The sequence below is a fragment of the Cariama cristata genome, unplaced genomic scaffold, assembly GCF_000690535.1.
Source record: "Cariama cristata isolate BGI_N322 unplaced genomic scaffold, ASM69053v1 scaffold884, whole genome shotgun sequence".
NCBI classification, from domain to species: domain Eukaryota; kingdom Metazoa; phylum Chordata; class Aves; order Cariamiformes; family Cariamidae; genus Cariama; species Cariama cristata.
This window is the reverse complement of record NW_009614448.1, coordinates 1-17,366: the sequence shown is the minus strand read 5'-3', so window position 1 is coordinate 17,366 and position 17,366 is coordinate 1. Positions and strand designations below refer to the sequence as shown.

General features: G+C 41.0%; 1 protein-coding gene across 1 annotated transcript in view; it reads right to left on the bottom strand.

Annotated features, from left to right (window-relative positions):
• Positions 1 to 16,202, bottom strand: part of LOC104161084 (pro-epidermal growth factor-like) — a gene marked incomplete at its 5' end in the record, with an annotated part of 30,413 nt that extends 14,211 nt beyond the window's left edge. The window contains 10 exons of the mRNA XM_009699394.1: positions 2,158 to 2,283; positions 3,313 to 3,429; positions 4,078 to 4,227; positions 4,655 to 4,804; positions 5,566 to 5,733; positions 9,257 to 9,480; positions 11,158 to 11,262; positions 12,879 to 13,027; positions 14,956 to 15,092; positions 16,077 to 16,202. Of these exons, the coding sequence (XP_009697696.1) occupies positions 2,158 to 2,283; positions 3,313 to 3,429; positions 4,078 to 4,227; positions 4,655 to 4,804; positions 5,566 to 5,733; positions 9,257 to 9,480; positions 11,158 to 11,262; positions 12,879 to 13,027; positions 14,956 to 15,092; positions 16,077 to 16,202 (1,452 nt within the window). The remainder of the gene's footprint in view (positions 1 to 2,157; positions 2,284 to 3,312; positions 3,430 to 4,077; positions 4,228 to 4,654; positions 4,805 to 5,565; positions 5,734 to 9,256; positions 9,481 to 11,157; positions 11,263 to 12,878; positions 13,028 to 14,955; positions 15,093 to 16,076) is intronic.
• Between the last annotated feature and the right edge of the window lie 1,164 nt (positions 16,203 to 17,366).

The window sequence follows — 17,366 nt, the reverse complement described above, 5'->3', positions numbered from 1 at the left end:
TCTCCACAGGGAGAAGGAAGGAAAGGCTTCCCCAGGAAAAGTAACAAGTACAGTAGAATTGAAGAGAAGACTTACTTGTACTAGATATATTCTCCTGGCATTGCTAGTCACAGCTTGCACCCTGGATGAGTATTAGACTACCATCTGTTGGCATTCTTGTATTAACACAGCAGAAGTGTTTGGGAGCTGGGAGTTGCCCGCCCCTGTACCACCTGCCTGGTCCAGTCTAAACCAAAAATTTAAACAGAAGGAAAGGGTCTAGAAACCTACAGTTTGTGTAAACGTGTGAATGAATTGAGCCTCTGAATTATTACGAAGACGCTCCCCGACTACAAGAGTTTCCAGGCTCAGAGCCTGTGTTAGGCTCATATATACTTCCTATATACCTCATGTATACCCCTCATCCCCATTCTGCTGCACATCCTCACCCTCACCTTTCTCTAGTACAGCCCGCAGTGGCAGCTCCTGCCAGGCTGGCACTCACCCCGCGGGCTGGCACCTGCAGGGTGCAAAGTGCCTAAGCACGCCCCTTCAAAGGTGGGAACTTTGAAAGGGTTCACATACCAGAGTTTGGGAGACTCCGATTCATTTTATGAGCTGTCAGCAGAACACATGTCCCAGATCTACTTTGAGGAAACAAAATCACAGATCTACCATCCCAATCTGTGTGAAATTATTGCTTAAACCACTGAGGTTTTTCCCACAGTTAAATTAATGGGATCTGGCCCATAAGAGTATAGAAAATTCAGAGCACTTTTAAAAGCAAAAATACAGGAACAAAACTGTTGCAGCATATTCCAAGAAATGTGATTTCAACAACACAACATGAACTCATCTTTTACCATCTCTGGATGTACTGACGCATTTCTGGACACTGTGCATGCATGCAGATGTCTAAAGCTGAAGTACAAAATCACTTACCTACCAGTTTCTGGCTTTTATAGTACATTTCAAGACACCAAATGCAAAATTAGTTTCAATTCTGTTTACATCATAACAACATTGCATCATTGGTAAAATCCCGTGAAAAGATTTCTTGCCATATTTTGCACTTCAAGACGATAATGGATTTTTTTTTCAATAATAGTGGTAGGCACCACAATCATTCTAGCTGAACAACTATACCATAGACAGGGAGAGCCCAGGGCGGCCTGGGGACATGCCTTGTAGGTGGTGCTGGGACAGCAAGAGGAGCTTGTCACTTCTGTCTGCACTTCCAAACATCCTCAAAAACATGAGCTCTGGATCTCTGACTACTGTAGGCAGAATGCCTTCTTGAACCTCCAGCCTCTGATACTTTCCACACCCTGCCCATAATAATCATATTGTTAATTTTTCAGTCATCCTTATCTGTGTTGAAGAACCAAAGTCCAGTAAAGACTATGCAAGTATTGCGTCAAATTTAATCGGTTTTAAATTAGGTTATAAAGGAAAAAGGAAAAAGAAAAGGACAAAAGAGAACCCACAACTCCCATAAAGCTCTGAATAAACGGTGTGCTAGTCAAATATTGGGGGGGAAAAGCTTCCTGTTCCTTTACATTTACTGATAAAATGGATTAAAAAATTAAGAAATGTAGGGAATGAACTAAAGTCCTGGCATTAGAGCTGGACAGGAAAATCAGTGGGTCTGATTATTAACAAGACTCTAAAAGTACTCAAGTTGTCAATGTCAACACCTTGAACCTCATGCCTATTAAACAGACCTGGAATTATTTGATGAGTATTATGACACACTCAATACCTGCTTTCGTTTATATTCATGGCAACGATTTCCAATAAAGCTCTACTGCTTCACCTCCACTTCCCTCCTCCCCTTCACTCTTCCTCTCTCTCCTGCTGCAGCTACTAAAAAGAGTGCAAACACTGAGAGGAGGTATCCACTGACAACTACAGGCTTCCCATATTGATCAGTTGCTGAGGTTGCCACACTTCAAGTAGGAAAGAATCAAAAAGGAAGAAATGATAAATGTCAATTGTCCAGAGGAGCCACTGTTACGATCTGTGCCCCCTACTAGATTTTTCAAAAAGAACCAGAACAGCTCATTTGACAGCCTCACAGCTTGATGCAAGGCTAACCCAAATCGTAAGACAATTCTCTTGCCTGTTTATCCTGCCCCAGCCTTCCAGACACAGCAGAGCTCTCACACATGCCCGTACCGTAGCAATGGACTCCGTCTCCAGTGTAGCCCTCCAGGCATTTACAGACGTAGCCCCCTTCTGTATTGATACAGCCCGACACGTTTCGATTACAGTGGTCCATATTTACAGCACACTCATCAACATCTGTGAGACAAAACAAGGAGACGGGATACATGGGTCATGCAACCATCAGGTAAATCGATAAAAAGAAATGTCTACATCATGAATCTCCCTCAGACTATGCTGTCACTTGTCATTTGGGCGTCTGAAGCACATGGGAAGTTAAGGGCTTTGTGGTCTTGGTATGAAATTCGATGGAGATGTTCTAAAAAGCCTAAGACAGTCAACCAGCTATTTTCAACTGGAGACCTAGAGGTTCCACAAAGACCACATGCTTCAAGAAAAATCCCATTTGGAAGGAACGATCCTATTCAAAACTAGCCTTATATTCTTAAACTCTACTCAGAGAGAATCTTTGTTTAGAGAAAGAACACATAAGCTTAAAAGAACCAAAAGGTACCACAATGAAAAAAAAGTTTACATCCATTTCACATTCCAATTTTTTTTTCCTTTCTATGGCTACATAGACTCCTGGGAGTCTTCACGCTTAGCCACCAAATGGTCAGTTGTTCTGTTTCTAATGCCTTCCTGTCTTGGTCTTTGTGAGAGAACAAAGTGCTTCCATTTATGTTGTATGCAAGTCCAAAAACTGAAAGACCACTCTCAGCAATGTGTTGTCTGATTGTTAGAGTCTCTCTCTAGTGCTAGAAAGAAACAAGAGCAGCACTTTGATATAAACATTATATCAGGAATACTAATTTTTAAGAGATTCCTTAATACATACTTCTAAATTATACATCAACTCTCATGCCTATAGACTGAGCTTTTATAATTAGGCAATTTTTACAAATAAATACATTATGCTTTTATTCTTATTATCCTCAATACTGCTTGTTAATATTAATAGGATTAATATTCATGACTCAGGGGAACATAAGGCATGTGATAATTAGCCATTTCATCTCGCGTGCTCTCTGCTTTCAAAACAAGCAATACCATTGACCTTTCTTTGACAGCTCATGCAGCAGAGCTGCCAATGTGAAAAAAGATAAATTTTCTTCCACTCCCCCAATCTACAGTTTTCCAGAAGGTTGTACTAATGTCTTTTATTACCATAGCATGATTTTCCCTTCCTGGTAAATCCTTTCAAACACTGGCACACAGCACCATCTTCCAGCAAAACACACTGTGCATTGACACCACATTCTAGTGCAGTGCAGTCATCTTGATCTATAGCATAAACAAAACCAAAAAAAAACACTAGATGCATTTGGACAGATCAAAGGAGGTACTGTATATATAAAAAAAAAAAACACCAAACAAACAAACAAAAAACTAACAAGAAAACGAGAACATACAGTCAAAGTTTGAAACATAGCTCTCCGGGGTTAATGATGACAAGCCAATACAATCATTAGAGCTGTCGTCTTTGTCTAGATGGAGTTGAAGTGTCATTTAGTATCAGGATTTCTGAATATTGTATGCAAAACCTATTGCACAATGTAATGATCTAGTGTCATCGAACACATGTAGAATTCAATGGTTTTACTGCAATCTTGTTCAGAGCAACTTAATACACTTATAAAATCTAAGGGAGACACTTTCACAAGTGTTCCAGATTAGAAACATTTGTTCGCTAGACCTGGATAATATTCTCAAGTTTTGTTGACATAGCAAAGGAATATGGAGGCAAACAACAAAGCAGTCCTATCTGGCATAATTGCATAGACCCAACTTCTCGTAAAAGGGTTAAGAGCATGAATGCCACCAGTCTTGATACTAAGCTTTTCTTCCTTTAACGCCTATGATTTCTTTCTGTTCCATAAATCTGTTTAGAGCCTCACAATAAACAGCAGGAAGACAATCATCAGACTCTACCTGATACCATGATTTCAGCCATCAACAAAATGCTGATTTTCTGCTTTTCCTCACTGTCCATATCCTTGAATATCCCGCTGCTTTGTGTGCTCTGGAGCAAGGTCTCTGGTGTTGGCATCGGCACTACCTCCTTGGGCACAGAGACTCTTCCTGAAAAAGACACGAAAAAAGTGACACAGACTATTTAAACCTACTGAACTAACTTCCTGATTTTTTATGACTTGTCTACTTTCCAACAATCACAGTGGTTTCCCTTTAAAATAGATGTCAGTATCCTCTCAGACTAGCCCATTTCTGGCCTCAAATTATTCCTAAAACCCCTCACTGGTGGATTTTCTCAAATACAAAAGACATGGAATGCAACTCATTGCTGACAATACTTGTCAGCACTGGACACATCTCTCTTACTGCTAACATGCCAAGGGAAAAATTACAATGGTCAGACAACATGCTATTGCCCCAGGACAACACCTCAATGTTTTCATTCTTCAGAGAAACCAGTGTTCATTATGTAGGGCAAGGTGAATATTTTCCAACGCTATCTGTCAGGATCCCCAAAGGTTTGGGGAAATTGTACCTGCTGTTGTGTTGGAAGCATCCAGAGCACGACAGGTTTTTCCATCTTGAGTTTTCCCAAATCCTGGATGGCACACGCAGTGGGCAACTCCAAAATTGTTTTCACAGATCTGATCACAGCCTCCATTCTCATAAAGGCAAGGATTTGCCCCTAATGCAGAAAAACAGGCAACTTAACAAGCTGCTTCTTCGGTCAACATCTCCTTTTAGCTGTGGAGAGTTGAAGCAGTTGGAAAAAGAACAAGGGCTGACAAAAACTAGAACACCTTTTTTTTTTTTTTTTTTTTAATTATAAACAGATGCATTTAGTAAAGTATAGATATTATCACCTAGCCTCTGGCAGGAAAGCCGATTTGCATACTCTCCATCTAATAACTGTAACACTTTTGGTTTTTTAATTTCCTTTATGATTTCTCCTTTAATATTTAGAGTCCTAACATTCCCTGAAAGAACATTACAAGGGCATAGGGAACCTGTGATTACCTTCTCTCAAGCGTGGTCTATTGAATTACTTTTTTCTGCTTACAGGGATATTGTTCCCAACAGAAAATCAAATTATTTGATCCAAAACTAATAAATCTTACAAAATCTTTCTCCCTGTCATTTGTTATTATTTGTGTGTGTGAGGGGTGCTAATAAACTAGGATAAATAGGATTTAGAAGACTATGGTAGCCTCGTGGCAATTGATCAGCATCTATTCTTGGGCATGAACATAAATATACAGAATCTGTTAGCATTCCTGGGACACATGCCCAGATGATGCTTTCAATAAATGCCAGCCTGACTATGCAAGGCCTTTTAAAGAGCCTATTTCTGAGAAGATAATCCTCTCCCCAAGGGCATCTATTCTACTGATATCAGTGAATAAGAGGAGGCTGGAAGGGAATGACTGCTTAATTTTTGCAGTATACCTGGTTTCGCCAAAGGATGAACTACAACCATTGATGAGGGTCTCAGCATGCTGCCTCGAAGACGTACCCTGTTTTGGCCGGTCTTCTTGTCCACCCTCATTAGTGATGGCCTAGCCCAGTCAGAAAACCAAAGGTGATCCTCAAACACCGCTACATCAAAAGGATGGCCTACAAAGAAATGAGATTTCTCATTTCCACATCTGTAGAACACACACAAGAAACCACATAAACAAAAGCAGTATCTGCATACAGGTCTACTTCTAACACAGCGGCATAGCCATAGCCACTTCTCCACTTTGGTGTCTCGTGGGGAGGGATAAGCATCCAGGAATGATGGACCATGAGCACATGTTACTTATGCTCTTAGCAGAGGAGGTGATGACACTTGCCTGGCTCAGTACAGTCTCTACACTGCTGTGACCTCCAACCAGATCAGGTTCACAAGATGCTTCTACCTCAGATATGATCATTTCTTGAAGCAGCATTGGGACCAGCCTCTCAGAAGTGGAATGCCTTCTTCCTCTGCCAGTAAGTGACCCAGTACAGAGCTGCTGAGGTACACAGCTCCTTTTGTTGTCTTCTCATAACAGGGAGGAGAGGAACTCACGGCATGTGTCATCCTGCATGAGAGTACTGGCACGGGGCAGCCTGGAAGCTACAGATACTATAGGCACGGACTCACGGTAGAGCCCCAAAGCCTGTGTGTGGTGGTCTCTGTAAGTGCCAAAAGTACACACAAGTGCAATACAGCAGTCCACACGTACATATAAATATACACAGAGATTCATAGCCAATTCATCACAATGCAAAATCCAAGAGTGGAATTAATTTTCCTCACTTTGGCTAACCAGCAGCAGTAGGCTGTGACTAGTTAGTCACTGTCTGTTAGCCAGCTAACTAACAGTAACAGCTAACACAAACCATGGGATGCAATAGATCATCCGGGCAGCTTCCTCTCTTTTCACTGATTGCAACAGGAACCTGGACACCAGCTTAGAGCCGACACCTAACACTTACATGACTAACAGTAGGTGAGAGAAATTCCACCCCAAGTTCAGAGTACAGCAATTTTTCCTTGGTCGCGTAGCATTATCTGCAGTATGAAAACTCAGATCCTTGGTTTGACTTCCCGAAAGAAGCTCAGCAATTCAGAATCCAAAGGGCAATTTCATATATAAGGGCAGACATACTTATAGATACAAAGATCTTTGCAAAATGATTCTGACTCTTTTTAATATCTCTGTTGTGATAGAAAATTGTCATTAGTCCATATGGGACTATGCATTCCTTCTATACATTTAGAAATCTCCTGCTTTCAAGATAGCCTTTGGGCAAGTTTTTTGCAACAGAACACACTGTTCTTCCATGGATGTCCACCTGGTTTCAGAGTGCGCGCTTTCTCACTGAAATGGGTTTGCTTTGCTCTAGTCTGAATGTGCACCTCACTTTGTACCACTGCAGTCTCAGCCCCTCTGAAAGGTATGTTTTAGGGCACATGATTTTATGATCTGTGTTTCTGTGTTTTGAAGCAGACCTCAAGTAGATGATGTTTAATTTCCCAAATTTTCATACCAAAAGGTATTAGTTTTAAAAAAAAAAAAAAAAAGAATAAAAAAAAAAATCAAAGCCAAGCAACAAAACAACAGATAAATTAGAACCTTGGTGAAGGAGTATGTGTTGGTGTATTGTGTATCTTAAATACACATCACAAATAAACTGAAAAAACCCACTCCTACATAAGAAAACTTCTAAGACATTGTTTAAGCATTCTTAAGTGTTAAGTTGAAGAGTATATGTTATTCATTTAGCACTTCACTACCTTCACTGAACCATGCTTAATTGCTGGGCATGGTTCTTCGTTTTTCCTTCCATGAAATTTGAGCAACCAGCGCAAGATCTAGATACTGTCCCTATCCAAACATTTACTCAAAATTTTAGGATCTATAGCTTGCACTATCAACAAACAACACCCCGCTTTGACCAGCAATTCCTTAACCTCTTCACTTACAAATACATTAAGGATTACAAATAGAAGTGTAGTGTCATCAATGGAGATAGTAGGAACAGAAAAATTAATAATTACATGACCCTTTTCCACACCAGTGCAAACCTGACCCATTACATAAACAAAAGGACTGGTTGTGTTGCTCGCTGCCTTGGGCAGGTGCCTACAGGCTGTTTTACTTACAGTTGAAAAAGAGGTTAGAAGAATAGAAGAAATGTGACCTATTTTGCATGCAGCTATACTGAAGGCTCAGCACAGGGGCACTAGAGGGAGCTGCTGGAATAAAATTCATGTTACAGCAGAATGCCTGTGAAGAGGTGCCACCTTCCCGACCTCCAGTGTACGGCTCTCCAAGAACAGAAGCTGAATTCTGGTCTCACTAACAGCATTAGCAAAACATCAGGATACCAAGTCTGTCTGCCTCTCTAAATTCATACCCCTACAGGTCTGCACTTCATCTCCTTCACGTCTTTCCATACAGGTGTTGAAACCCTTTTCTCCCACCTCCAAACAGCCATATCACTGCTCCAAGCCTACCTCCTTTCCCATACCCTGTGTTTCTCCAGCACTCCAAGCTCTCCTTCTCTATTTTCTCCCCGTAAGACACTGTCTCATTCCTTGTGGAGAAACAAAGGGCAACTTTCAACAGGCTTCAAGGTCCTCCTCTGCAGATCAGTTGCGAGGTGGAGCCTACAGCAGAATCTGTGCAGCAGGGGAAAAGCGAGGAAGGCTGGGAAGTCACTCTGCTCAGGGCTTTGATGTCTTATGAACTGGAGAACACTGCTCCCTCCAAGACCTCACTCCGCTCACCTTCAAGCAAGTGGGAGGGCAACTGTTTTAGGAGACGAACATAAGCCTTCCCAGAGCACAGACTAGAACAGCAGCTGCTTAACAGAGTACCCGTCACGTCTTTACCCATGGCAATCACGGTATTGAGCCAAGAGTCCTCATTCTGTCCTTGTCTTGTATGCACACCTACAAAAAGGTCCCCAGAGAGATACGATGCACAAAGGGAATTGTCCTCTCCAGAAACTAATTTGCCATGTATGAGATTCTTAAACACACGGTTTACTTTAGATGTAGTACAACGTCAGTTCCTCATTGCTAATACTTCTGTTCTCTTGCTCCAGAACAACACAGCTGTGTGTCAAACAATAGAAATCTCAGCCATAACAACTACCAGCATACTGCATAAATCATTTTTCCATTTAGTGTCTATTGTGTATTTACAATCACCCCAGTGTTCAACACTATGCAGATGTAGGTTTGGTGCTCAAGGACCTTAATGGCCAAGATTAATTCTCTTCCAGCTTACGCCAATATAACTCACTGGTGTAATAAACATAGCAAAACCTGAATTACACTAAGCAGCCATGCATGGAACAAGCAAACCACATTTTTAACTTTTTCCTTTTATTTTTCTGTGAAGCCAGAGAAGTTCTCTATACAATGCCAAGTGGCTGATTAGTAAAAGCAGAGAGTGTTAGAAAGGTGTTCTTTTGCTAAAATTAATAAATAAAAGTCAACTGGGTAACAGAAGGAAGAACTAAGTGATGCCATTAACGTCAACACAGAATTGCATGGGATACACAACACAGTTGCTGGCCAGTAATTCACATACACATATGCAGATACGCATGCACACTGACAAGCAGCAGTAGGTAATTATCAATGCCAAAGCCTCACCTACATCATTCTGTGCAAGAATTCGACGACCAGAACCGTCCAGGTTTGCGCTCTCGACCACCGACTGCTTAGCGTCACACCAGTACACCTTGTCAGCTAAGTAGTCGAGAGTTATTCCACTGGGCCACACCAGACCACTGCTGGCTATAACCTGGCGATCGATGCCTTCTAATGAAGAGCTGTCAATCTGGGGATTAACCCCCATGTCAGTCCAGAATAATCTCCTTTAGAAAACAAAATACATACAGGAAGTCAGTAAGTAAATGTTTGCCCTCCTCTCCACAGAGTTCTTTCAAAGCAGAAAGATCAGATCAGAGGCCTGAGGCATATGAGAAAAAGCGCACACTTCAAGCAAATATATTGGCTGCTGATCTTTTCACACTTGCCATAAGACTCCAGGTGATTACAGTGGGACTTATGCAGAAACCCCGCACTGTTCATTGGCACAAAACTGCCAACTCTTCCTATCTGCTTTTTGCATTTTCCACATGACTGCTGATAGCGGTTTAGCAAACCCAGACAACAGAAGATGATGCATTAGCCAGTCCCTTGTCTAAACAAGGGTGTAACAACGCACAAATGGAACCAAAATTACCCACCACCCATGGAAAACCAGCAAGAGTCCTCAGGTTATTTTGTTTTAAAAAAATAAAGCAGTATCAGGCCCAGCTTCTTTTATTCTTTTAATAAAATCATGATTCTCAGAGTCTCTCTCTAGAGTCCTGAGCGCTACTCACTAACTTACTGTTTTTCAACAAACAGACAGTGCTAGATGGCAGCTCAAAATGGGGATAGCCAAAACCACAAATTACTCCTGGAGTTTGGACTCCAGTCTGCCCAGGCATCAGCTGCCTGTGTCAGGTTTACTGAAATAACCCACAGATTCATGTAGCTTTATTTACATCAGCAGTTTTGCGGTAGCCAATGCAGGGATCAGTGTTTTCAATAAAATTAATTGTGTCTCAGATCCCTTTTTAATACTGACTTTATAATTATGGACATTGCTACAATGTCTGTTCCTCCTTTCACCATTAACTTTCTAATACGGAAGGTTTTAGTGATGTTTCCTCCTCCTTTTCCCCTTGTAGCCTTTGCCTCTACCAATAATTCTAATAAACAATCTCCCTGAACGTTCTTAAAAGTTTTCCTGCAAAATGTCTCTATCATGTTCAACTTCTACTCTTTCAGAACTTTTATGTCCAGAGTGAAACTAACAAAATACCCTCCCCAACTCGGCCTCACTCCTTCATTCATCAGTACTTAGTTACAGCAGGATACGAGCATCAAAAAAAAAAAAAAAAAATCCACAGATTTAAAATCATCCTACTACAGGCATATAGACTGAAATCCATGGGGCTCTGCCATTGATTACAATGGCCAGAATTTCATCAAGAGTTTAAACATCCAAAACTCCTCTGATCATCTCAGCACTAGATAAGAAGATATAAGGTGCATTTAAATCAACAAATCTCCACAACAGTAGATTTGGTTTACTTTTCCTCAGAAACTGAAACATGCCAAAAAAATTCTTTGTAAGCACCATTGGTTAAAAGTGACTAACTTCTTCAAACTAATAGATAAGGAATCATCAAAGTTTGCAGTGTGGTGCTTACAACTGTCAGGGTGACTTCAGTTGTCCGTGTTTTTCTTTAGTTTAAGCTGCATACAATATCTTTAATGCTTCTGGTATTCTTTTAAATCTGTATGAGAAATGAACACATCCCAACTCACAAGAGAAACCCAGCAATAAAACATTGCAGTTCACACAACTCTGCAAGGCAATGACTATCCTAACATGAGACTAATGTACTTTTTGACTGCCAAAAGGGAAAGGCTGGCACGCTCATTTTTAAAAAGCCTCCCCAAGTATTACACAATGAATTGTATTTATCACTCCTTACTTAGCAAATGGGTGAATGGCAATCCCTCGGGGCTGGGAGATATCCTCCCAGATGATCATTTTTCTTTGCATTCCATTCAGACTGCTCCTTTCGATGCATGCCTTCCTGCAACACACACGGCACTGTTAGGTCCTCCTTGCTATCTTTTTAATTACCTTCTCAGGCAGAACGTAATAAGTTTTTGCATTGCTTTAGTTTAGCACAAAACTGTAACGAATAACTTTACGACAGGAAGTAATCCTGCTGATGTGGGATGTCTAGTTGTTTTATCAACAAATAATTCATGTTACAGCCTCATTATCTGGTCCAGGGCATGATGATAAAATACCTGCTGCTCTGCAGGAGACATGAGGTTCTCCTTTTTTGGGCAAATAATGAGTTGGAAGTATGATTGCTAATAGATAAATGTTAGCTTTAAAGGGAGTCAGGAGGAAAACAAGCTCCTGACTGAATGGTATTATCAAATGTATAAAGAATTTTTTTAAATAGTACTTTTACATAGCATTTTTCATCCAGAAATCACCAAGCATTTTACATATTATATCTATTTTACAGGAAAGAATGAAGCTAAGGTCTTTATGATCACTCATAAAATCTATGGCAGAGTCAAGTATAGAATCTACATTGCCAATCTCCCAATCCAACTTTTTTCCAGAAAACTGTACTTATTCCTACAAACTTCACTCTGCCAAACAAATATCAGCCTCTACTTGAAAGCAAGCCTACAGCCTTCCATGCCTATCCGAACCTGCAAAGCGAGGCCACACAAAGATGGGAGGAGAAATACATTCGTGCAATTGTGGAATACAAACAGGTAAATGCAGCGAGCGAGAAGGAAGAGGCAGACACAAATTCACAGCTTTACCCTTGACTCTTGTCTTACAGAGAGGAGCACCACAGTTTCCCATTTCACTGGCATATTTATACAGGAGTACAATTGTGTAGACAAGATTGTCCTAATAGCAAGGAAGTGGACTAGCAGCATATTTAAAAAGGAGAAGGAGGGTGATCTGGACATTCAAACCTATTTTTTATTGACTAATAAATTATGGGTCATACTGAAACCTCATGGTCGCCCTTCAAGGAGTCTTCATTACGTGTTCTGATCTGATACTGCCTTTTCACCAAAGGTCAATTTTGTTTCTCTCTGCATGTAAGGTTAGGTACCAGCTGAAATGTGAAGTCATATTGTCTGCCAGTGGTTATTCCTCTTTTATCAGAGATAATTGACAAAGACTCTCCATTAGCTTAAAGGGGCATGATTCTAGCTGTCAACAGTGCTGACTTCTGCCCAAGATGTACTTGGTGCAGTAATACTTACTATTTTTTTTTATATATATATGTGTATATATAGATAGATATAAACATATACCTATATAGATACATGCAGTGAATGTATATAAATAGAAGTGTATACATGTATATGCACATGTGCACATACGTATATGTATATATGCAATACATGCTTTAGATTCCTTGCAACTGAGTCCAAACCCTTGCATCTTGGGGAGACAAAGACAAAAATACGATAGCAGACTCAATTCCAGCATTTCAGTTTTAAAGAACCTTCCAACTGTATATACTTGAGATTACAGCTACCCAATCAGAATGTGAAGCGTTACTGAATTTAGAGTGATAGCTCAGCTATTTCTGTATCACCAGTCATTTATTCCAAATATTTTATGGCATGCTTCAACATAAATGCACTGTGGAGCATGTACCCTCTGTCTGTCCAATACAATTTACGGTTAATCCAGTCCACAGCAAGACCTTCGGGTATATCTATAGCTTCATGAATAACTTTTTCACGATTTGAGCCATCCAGATTAGCTCGTTCTATCCATTTCAAGGCGGTGTGGGCAAAGTAAATCTGTGAAGAAATAACAGATGAGGTGTTATTAGTTCCCATCTCACTTTCTGCTCTATTTCCCTTGTCTAATAGTTGCACTTCTAAAATCACTTTTTCATCTTGCAAGTTCTCTGAACTATTTATTCACAAAAAGCTGCACAGGTAACCTGTGATCCCTGATCAAATAAAAAGGCACTTATCCTTCAACCAGGATGACTCCTACAGGCAGCTTGTGCTTAGCTGTAAATCCTGGTTGCCCTATATACAGCCCTCTGAATATCCTTTGGTTTTGTTTCAGCGAGCAGCTACCTCATGTGAAGCACAGCTGAGGAAGCAAAAGTAGGAGCAGGCAAAAAGCAGCATGTTATCATCTCACTGGCTGCTCATTTTAAAAAAGGGAGGAGCAGGGAGAAGAGAGTAGTAGTGTATGTGTGTCAAGGAGCTGGGAAGGGAAAAGGAACATTACATAATTTGCCTCTATTTTTTTTCCTCTTTCAGCCTGCACTTATCTTAATTTTCTACCAGGTGTCTATTCTGTAAGGCTCTAACATTTCCATAAGAGGCTTCTCTGTTTTGGGTCAAAATAAAAGTTCTTTGCTGGTGGGGAAACTAGGTTTGTGTTTTCCACGGATGAGGAAAAAAAATTTGTCTTGTATTTGATATCCAGAGGGACCCAAGCACCGTAGGGCAGAATCATACGCAAAGTAATGCTGAGGTTTTCTTTGCAAATGGTGACAACAAAACCAATAACTTTGTTTTGATGCTAACCATGAGGCCAAACAAAGCAGGAGGGAGGCCTTTAGCATTAAACCAGCTAATTCAATTACCATGGGAGCACAGAACGATGCTGAGCTAATTTACCTTGCAGCTCAGTTCTTTACTGCCCGGACCAGACGGCAGCAGCCTGGCTGGCCCACCGTGCCCACCACCATCACCTCACCATCACTCTCCGTCATGCAGAGCTCCCTATGGAACTGGAACAGGGATGCATGCCCAGCATCACCGGCACACCTGATTCACATTTGGCACAACACACAACAACTGCTAGTTCCCCAGCAGGGCCCTATTTCAGGAGCAAGTGGCGATGTTCCAGCAGCGCCTGAAACGATCCTCCTATAACGCAGAACTGGTAATGTTCGCATTTGTCTGTCCAGGCTTTGAGATGTTTCCAGCAAGTTAACTGAGCTCCTCATCAGCTTTCACTGTACCATCCAGTACCTTTTGGTAACGCCTTTACAGTGTAAATAAGTCTCACCATGCGAAAGAAACAACTATCTGCCACAGAAGGTTTAGCAAAGCACAGCTGAACTCCTGTTCTTCCCAACTCTACAGGCAAGGAGTAGGGCACTGGGATGCGGCCACACAGACAACCAGCTCTTTAGGCAGAGAAGACTCCCGTTTCCAACAGCAGTATCTTGTAATACAAAGACTACATTTTTTAAGAGTAATAAACCCAGCGAGTGCTCAGCAGTTTTGTTCAACAATGTCAGGACATGGAAAGTGATTCTGTTAAGATTATTCCCACATTTAGTAGGGATCGTGGGATGTAGCTGTACAGAAAGAAAGATACTGTTGCTTTTACAGCTACCCAGTGAAAAAAACCCCACAATATATTTCCGGAATACAGTACTGAAATCTTAAGGGAGAAAACTATCAATCACACAACAGTTCTTTGAAGTTGAAATCATGCTTGAAGTGAATTTAGAAATCCAAATTCTCTGTGAATTAGCCATGTAAATGTACAAAACACATTCAGTTGGTAAGTAAAGGATGAATCTCCTCAACAGTGTTTGGCATCCTGTACCAGTTGTGCTCTGGGACAGGCAACAGAACAACGAGCAGCACAACGTGTAATCTGGATCACTGACAGCAGAAAGGTTACGGCACATGAAAGCCCAATCCATTTGTCCTTGTGACACTTCAAAATCCTCTCATTTTTAATGCCTTACCTTATTTTCCACCGGGTCAGAGTCCAGTGCTAAGACTATTCCCATCTGCCAGTCAAGTAAACTTGCGTAATCTGTTCCATCAAAACTGATCTGGCGGATATCTTGGCCATTTGCAAATAACAAAAATGGCTTAGGACCTGTCAATGAAAATTTGCACATATGTTAATTCCAGTAGATTTAAAGCAATCTCTAGCCTGCATTGCTAACTAGCTAACATTGTAAGTAATGGTAGAAGACAAAATGAGGAGGAGAAGCACAAAGAAATGAAGGCCCTTGTCCTACATTCCACTTGCCTCAGAAATCAAAGATAAACATGAATATAGGTTTTCAGCATCAGTGCCTTGCCCCAGATCAGCCTCAAAATTTGTGATAAAGGCAGTCACTAGCCCTGCAGCTTTTCACGCTGGTGACTTAGCCTCAAGACAATTTTCCCTCTGCATTTCACAGCATTACCATAAATGCCAGAACACTTGACTTTTGCGCATTAGAAGCCTTTCACAGCAAAAGCAAAAAAATGCCATCTGCCAAAAAATAAAGCTTTTCCCTTATTCCAGAAACAAATCACAAACTTCTCTTTCCTCCCCTCTCTCATGCAATTTCTTATAACTTGCTGCTTACCAAGGTCTGCCCTTTTCTCAGAAGAAACAGAAGGGTCTGGGATCCAAACACACACATCAAGTATTTGGGCTTCCTGAGGCCAGGGGAAGAGAAATATCCTTGCAGGGAAGGTCCTTCAACAGACTATTCCCTACCCTGTTCTCCAAATGTGAACACCTGAATCCCAATTCTGTAACGCTGGGCAGAAACTACAGCCACGTATACATATGAAGGTACAACAACCTGAATACTGCAGACAGACTTCTGCAGTACCGGAGCCCAGATGAAATGCAGAAGTTGGTTAAACTGGATCTTCTGTGAGGGAGACCGAATCATACCCTGGTGCTTGTTCTGATGTATTTTCAAAATAGGTTATTTTTCCAAACAACTAATACTTCCCAAGTTTCACAAAGTAACCTAAAACCAGCGCAAAAATGGATCCCAGTTATGCAATCGACTTTAAAGGACTCTAAAATGGTTTTGCTTTTACTGGCAGAAATATGCAGGCATACCAAGATACAGACCTATAGCAGTGCAGTGCTTTCTGTCTCGCTGAAGCTTATATCCAGGAAAACAAGCACACTCCCAGGAGGACGGGCTTAGGGAAGAACATATCTGACTACAGCCACCGTTATCTGGAGATGTACAACCTTAAACAGAGCATTTGAAAAATTTAACTTTACCATTCTAAGAAAAAAAAAAAACACAACAAAATCAGAGCAAGAGAACAATTCACTGTGCTTAGGATTTCTACAGGGCAAAGCATCTCAGTGACTGACTGGTTTACTGAAAGGCCTCCTGCTGATTTGAAAGCAGAAGTCTAGTGAAGTGAAAGTAAATTAGTAGTAACTTCTTCCAGAGTTTTTCCTAAAAGTTGACAACACAAGATGGGGTTGTGGCGGGGGCGGGGAGGGAGTGGGATATATGAAGAGGGTTTCCATGTGCTCATTATTTCAGAGAATTCCTTCTCCCATGCAAACCTCATCCTATCCACAACAGAGTAATACATTTTATCAGACTTTGCACTCCATGCAAAGAAACAGAAGACAAATGCCATTCTCTCCCCAGAAGTTAATTAGGTTGGGATGGTGAATTGATACTTTCTAATATAACAAACCAAGATTTCACACAAAAAGAAACTATTCTTTCTTCTGGGGGTTGTATGATGGCTAGAGCCTCAATGCCAGCCTGAGCTTACTCAGTGGAGTAAAGCTAGCAAAACAGCAACACTGACTGAATCTACGTATACAGTACAGTCCACAATATGTGAGGGATGTAAAAGGGGAAGGGGGTTTTTCAAGGTGTAAGGCTGGCATTAATGGAGCTATCTTGATCCCTAAGACTGAAAAGATACAGTTGAAAAGCTACAGTCCCCTGAGTTTGGAAAGCTTGCTGGAATGAGGAGCTTCAAATATTCTGACTGCAAAAATCCCATTTGTGGGTATTTAGATGAAATTGCTGTAAGTTAGAGTGACTCTGAACCTGGGTTGTACGATGTCAATAAAGTCATCTCCAGATTTCACCCAAGCCCTAATTTTGTACCTATATTTCCCGTCAAATATAAATTTTAGATATCTTCTGCAACAAACATCTTGGAGATGCTTTGATCTGTGCTGACAACAAAAGAATTTGGCCTGCAAACATCGGATGTTGCTGCTAAGAAACATCTGTTAAAAAATGAAGATGAACATTGCTCATCTCAGCACTCAAAGCACCTGACACTCCATTGCCTGCTCTCTTGTACAACCACTTACAGCTGTGCAAAATGAGTGTAAAATGCCTTCATTCACTTCTGGCTCTCGGTGTCATCTGTC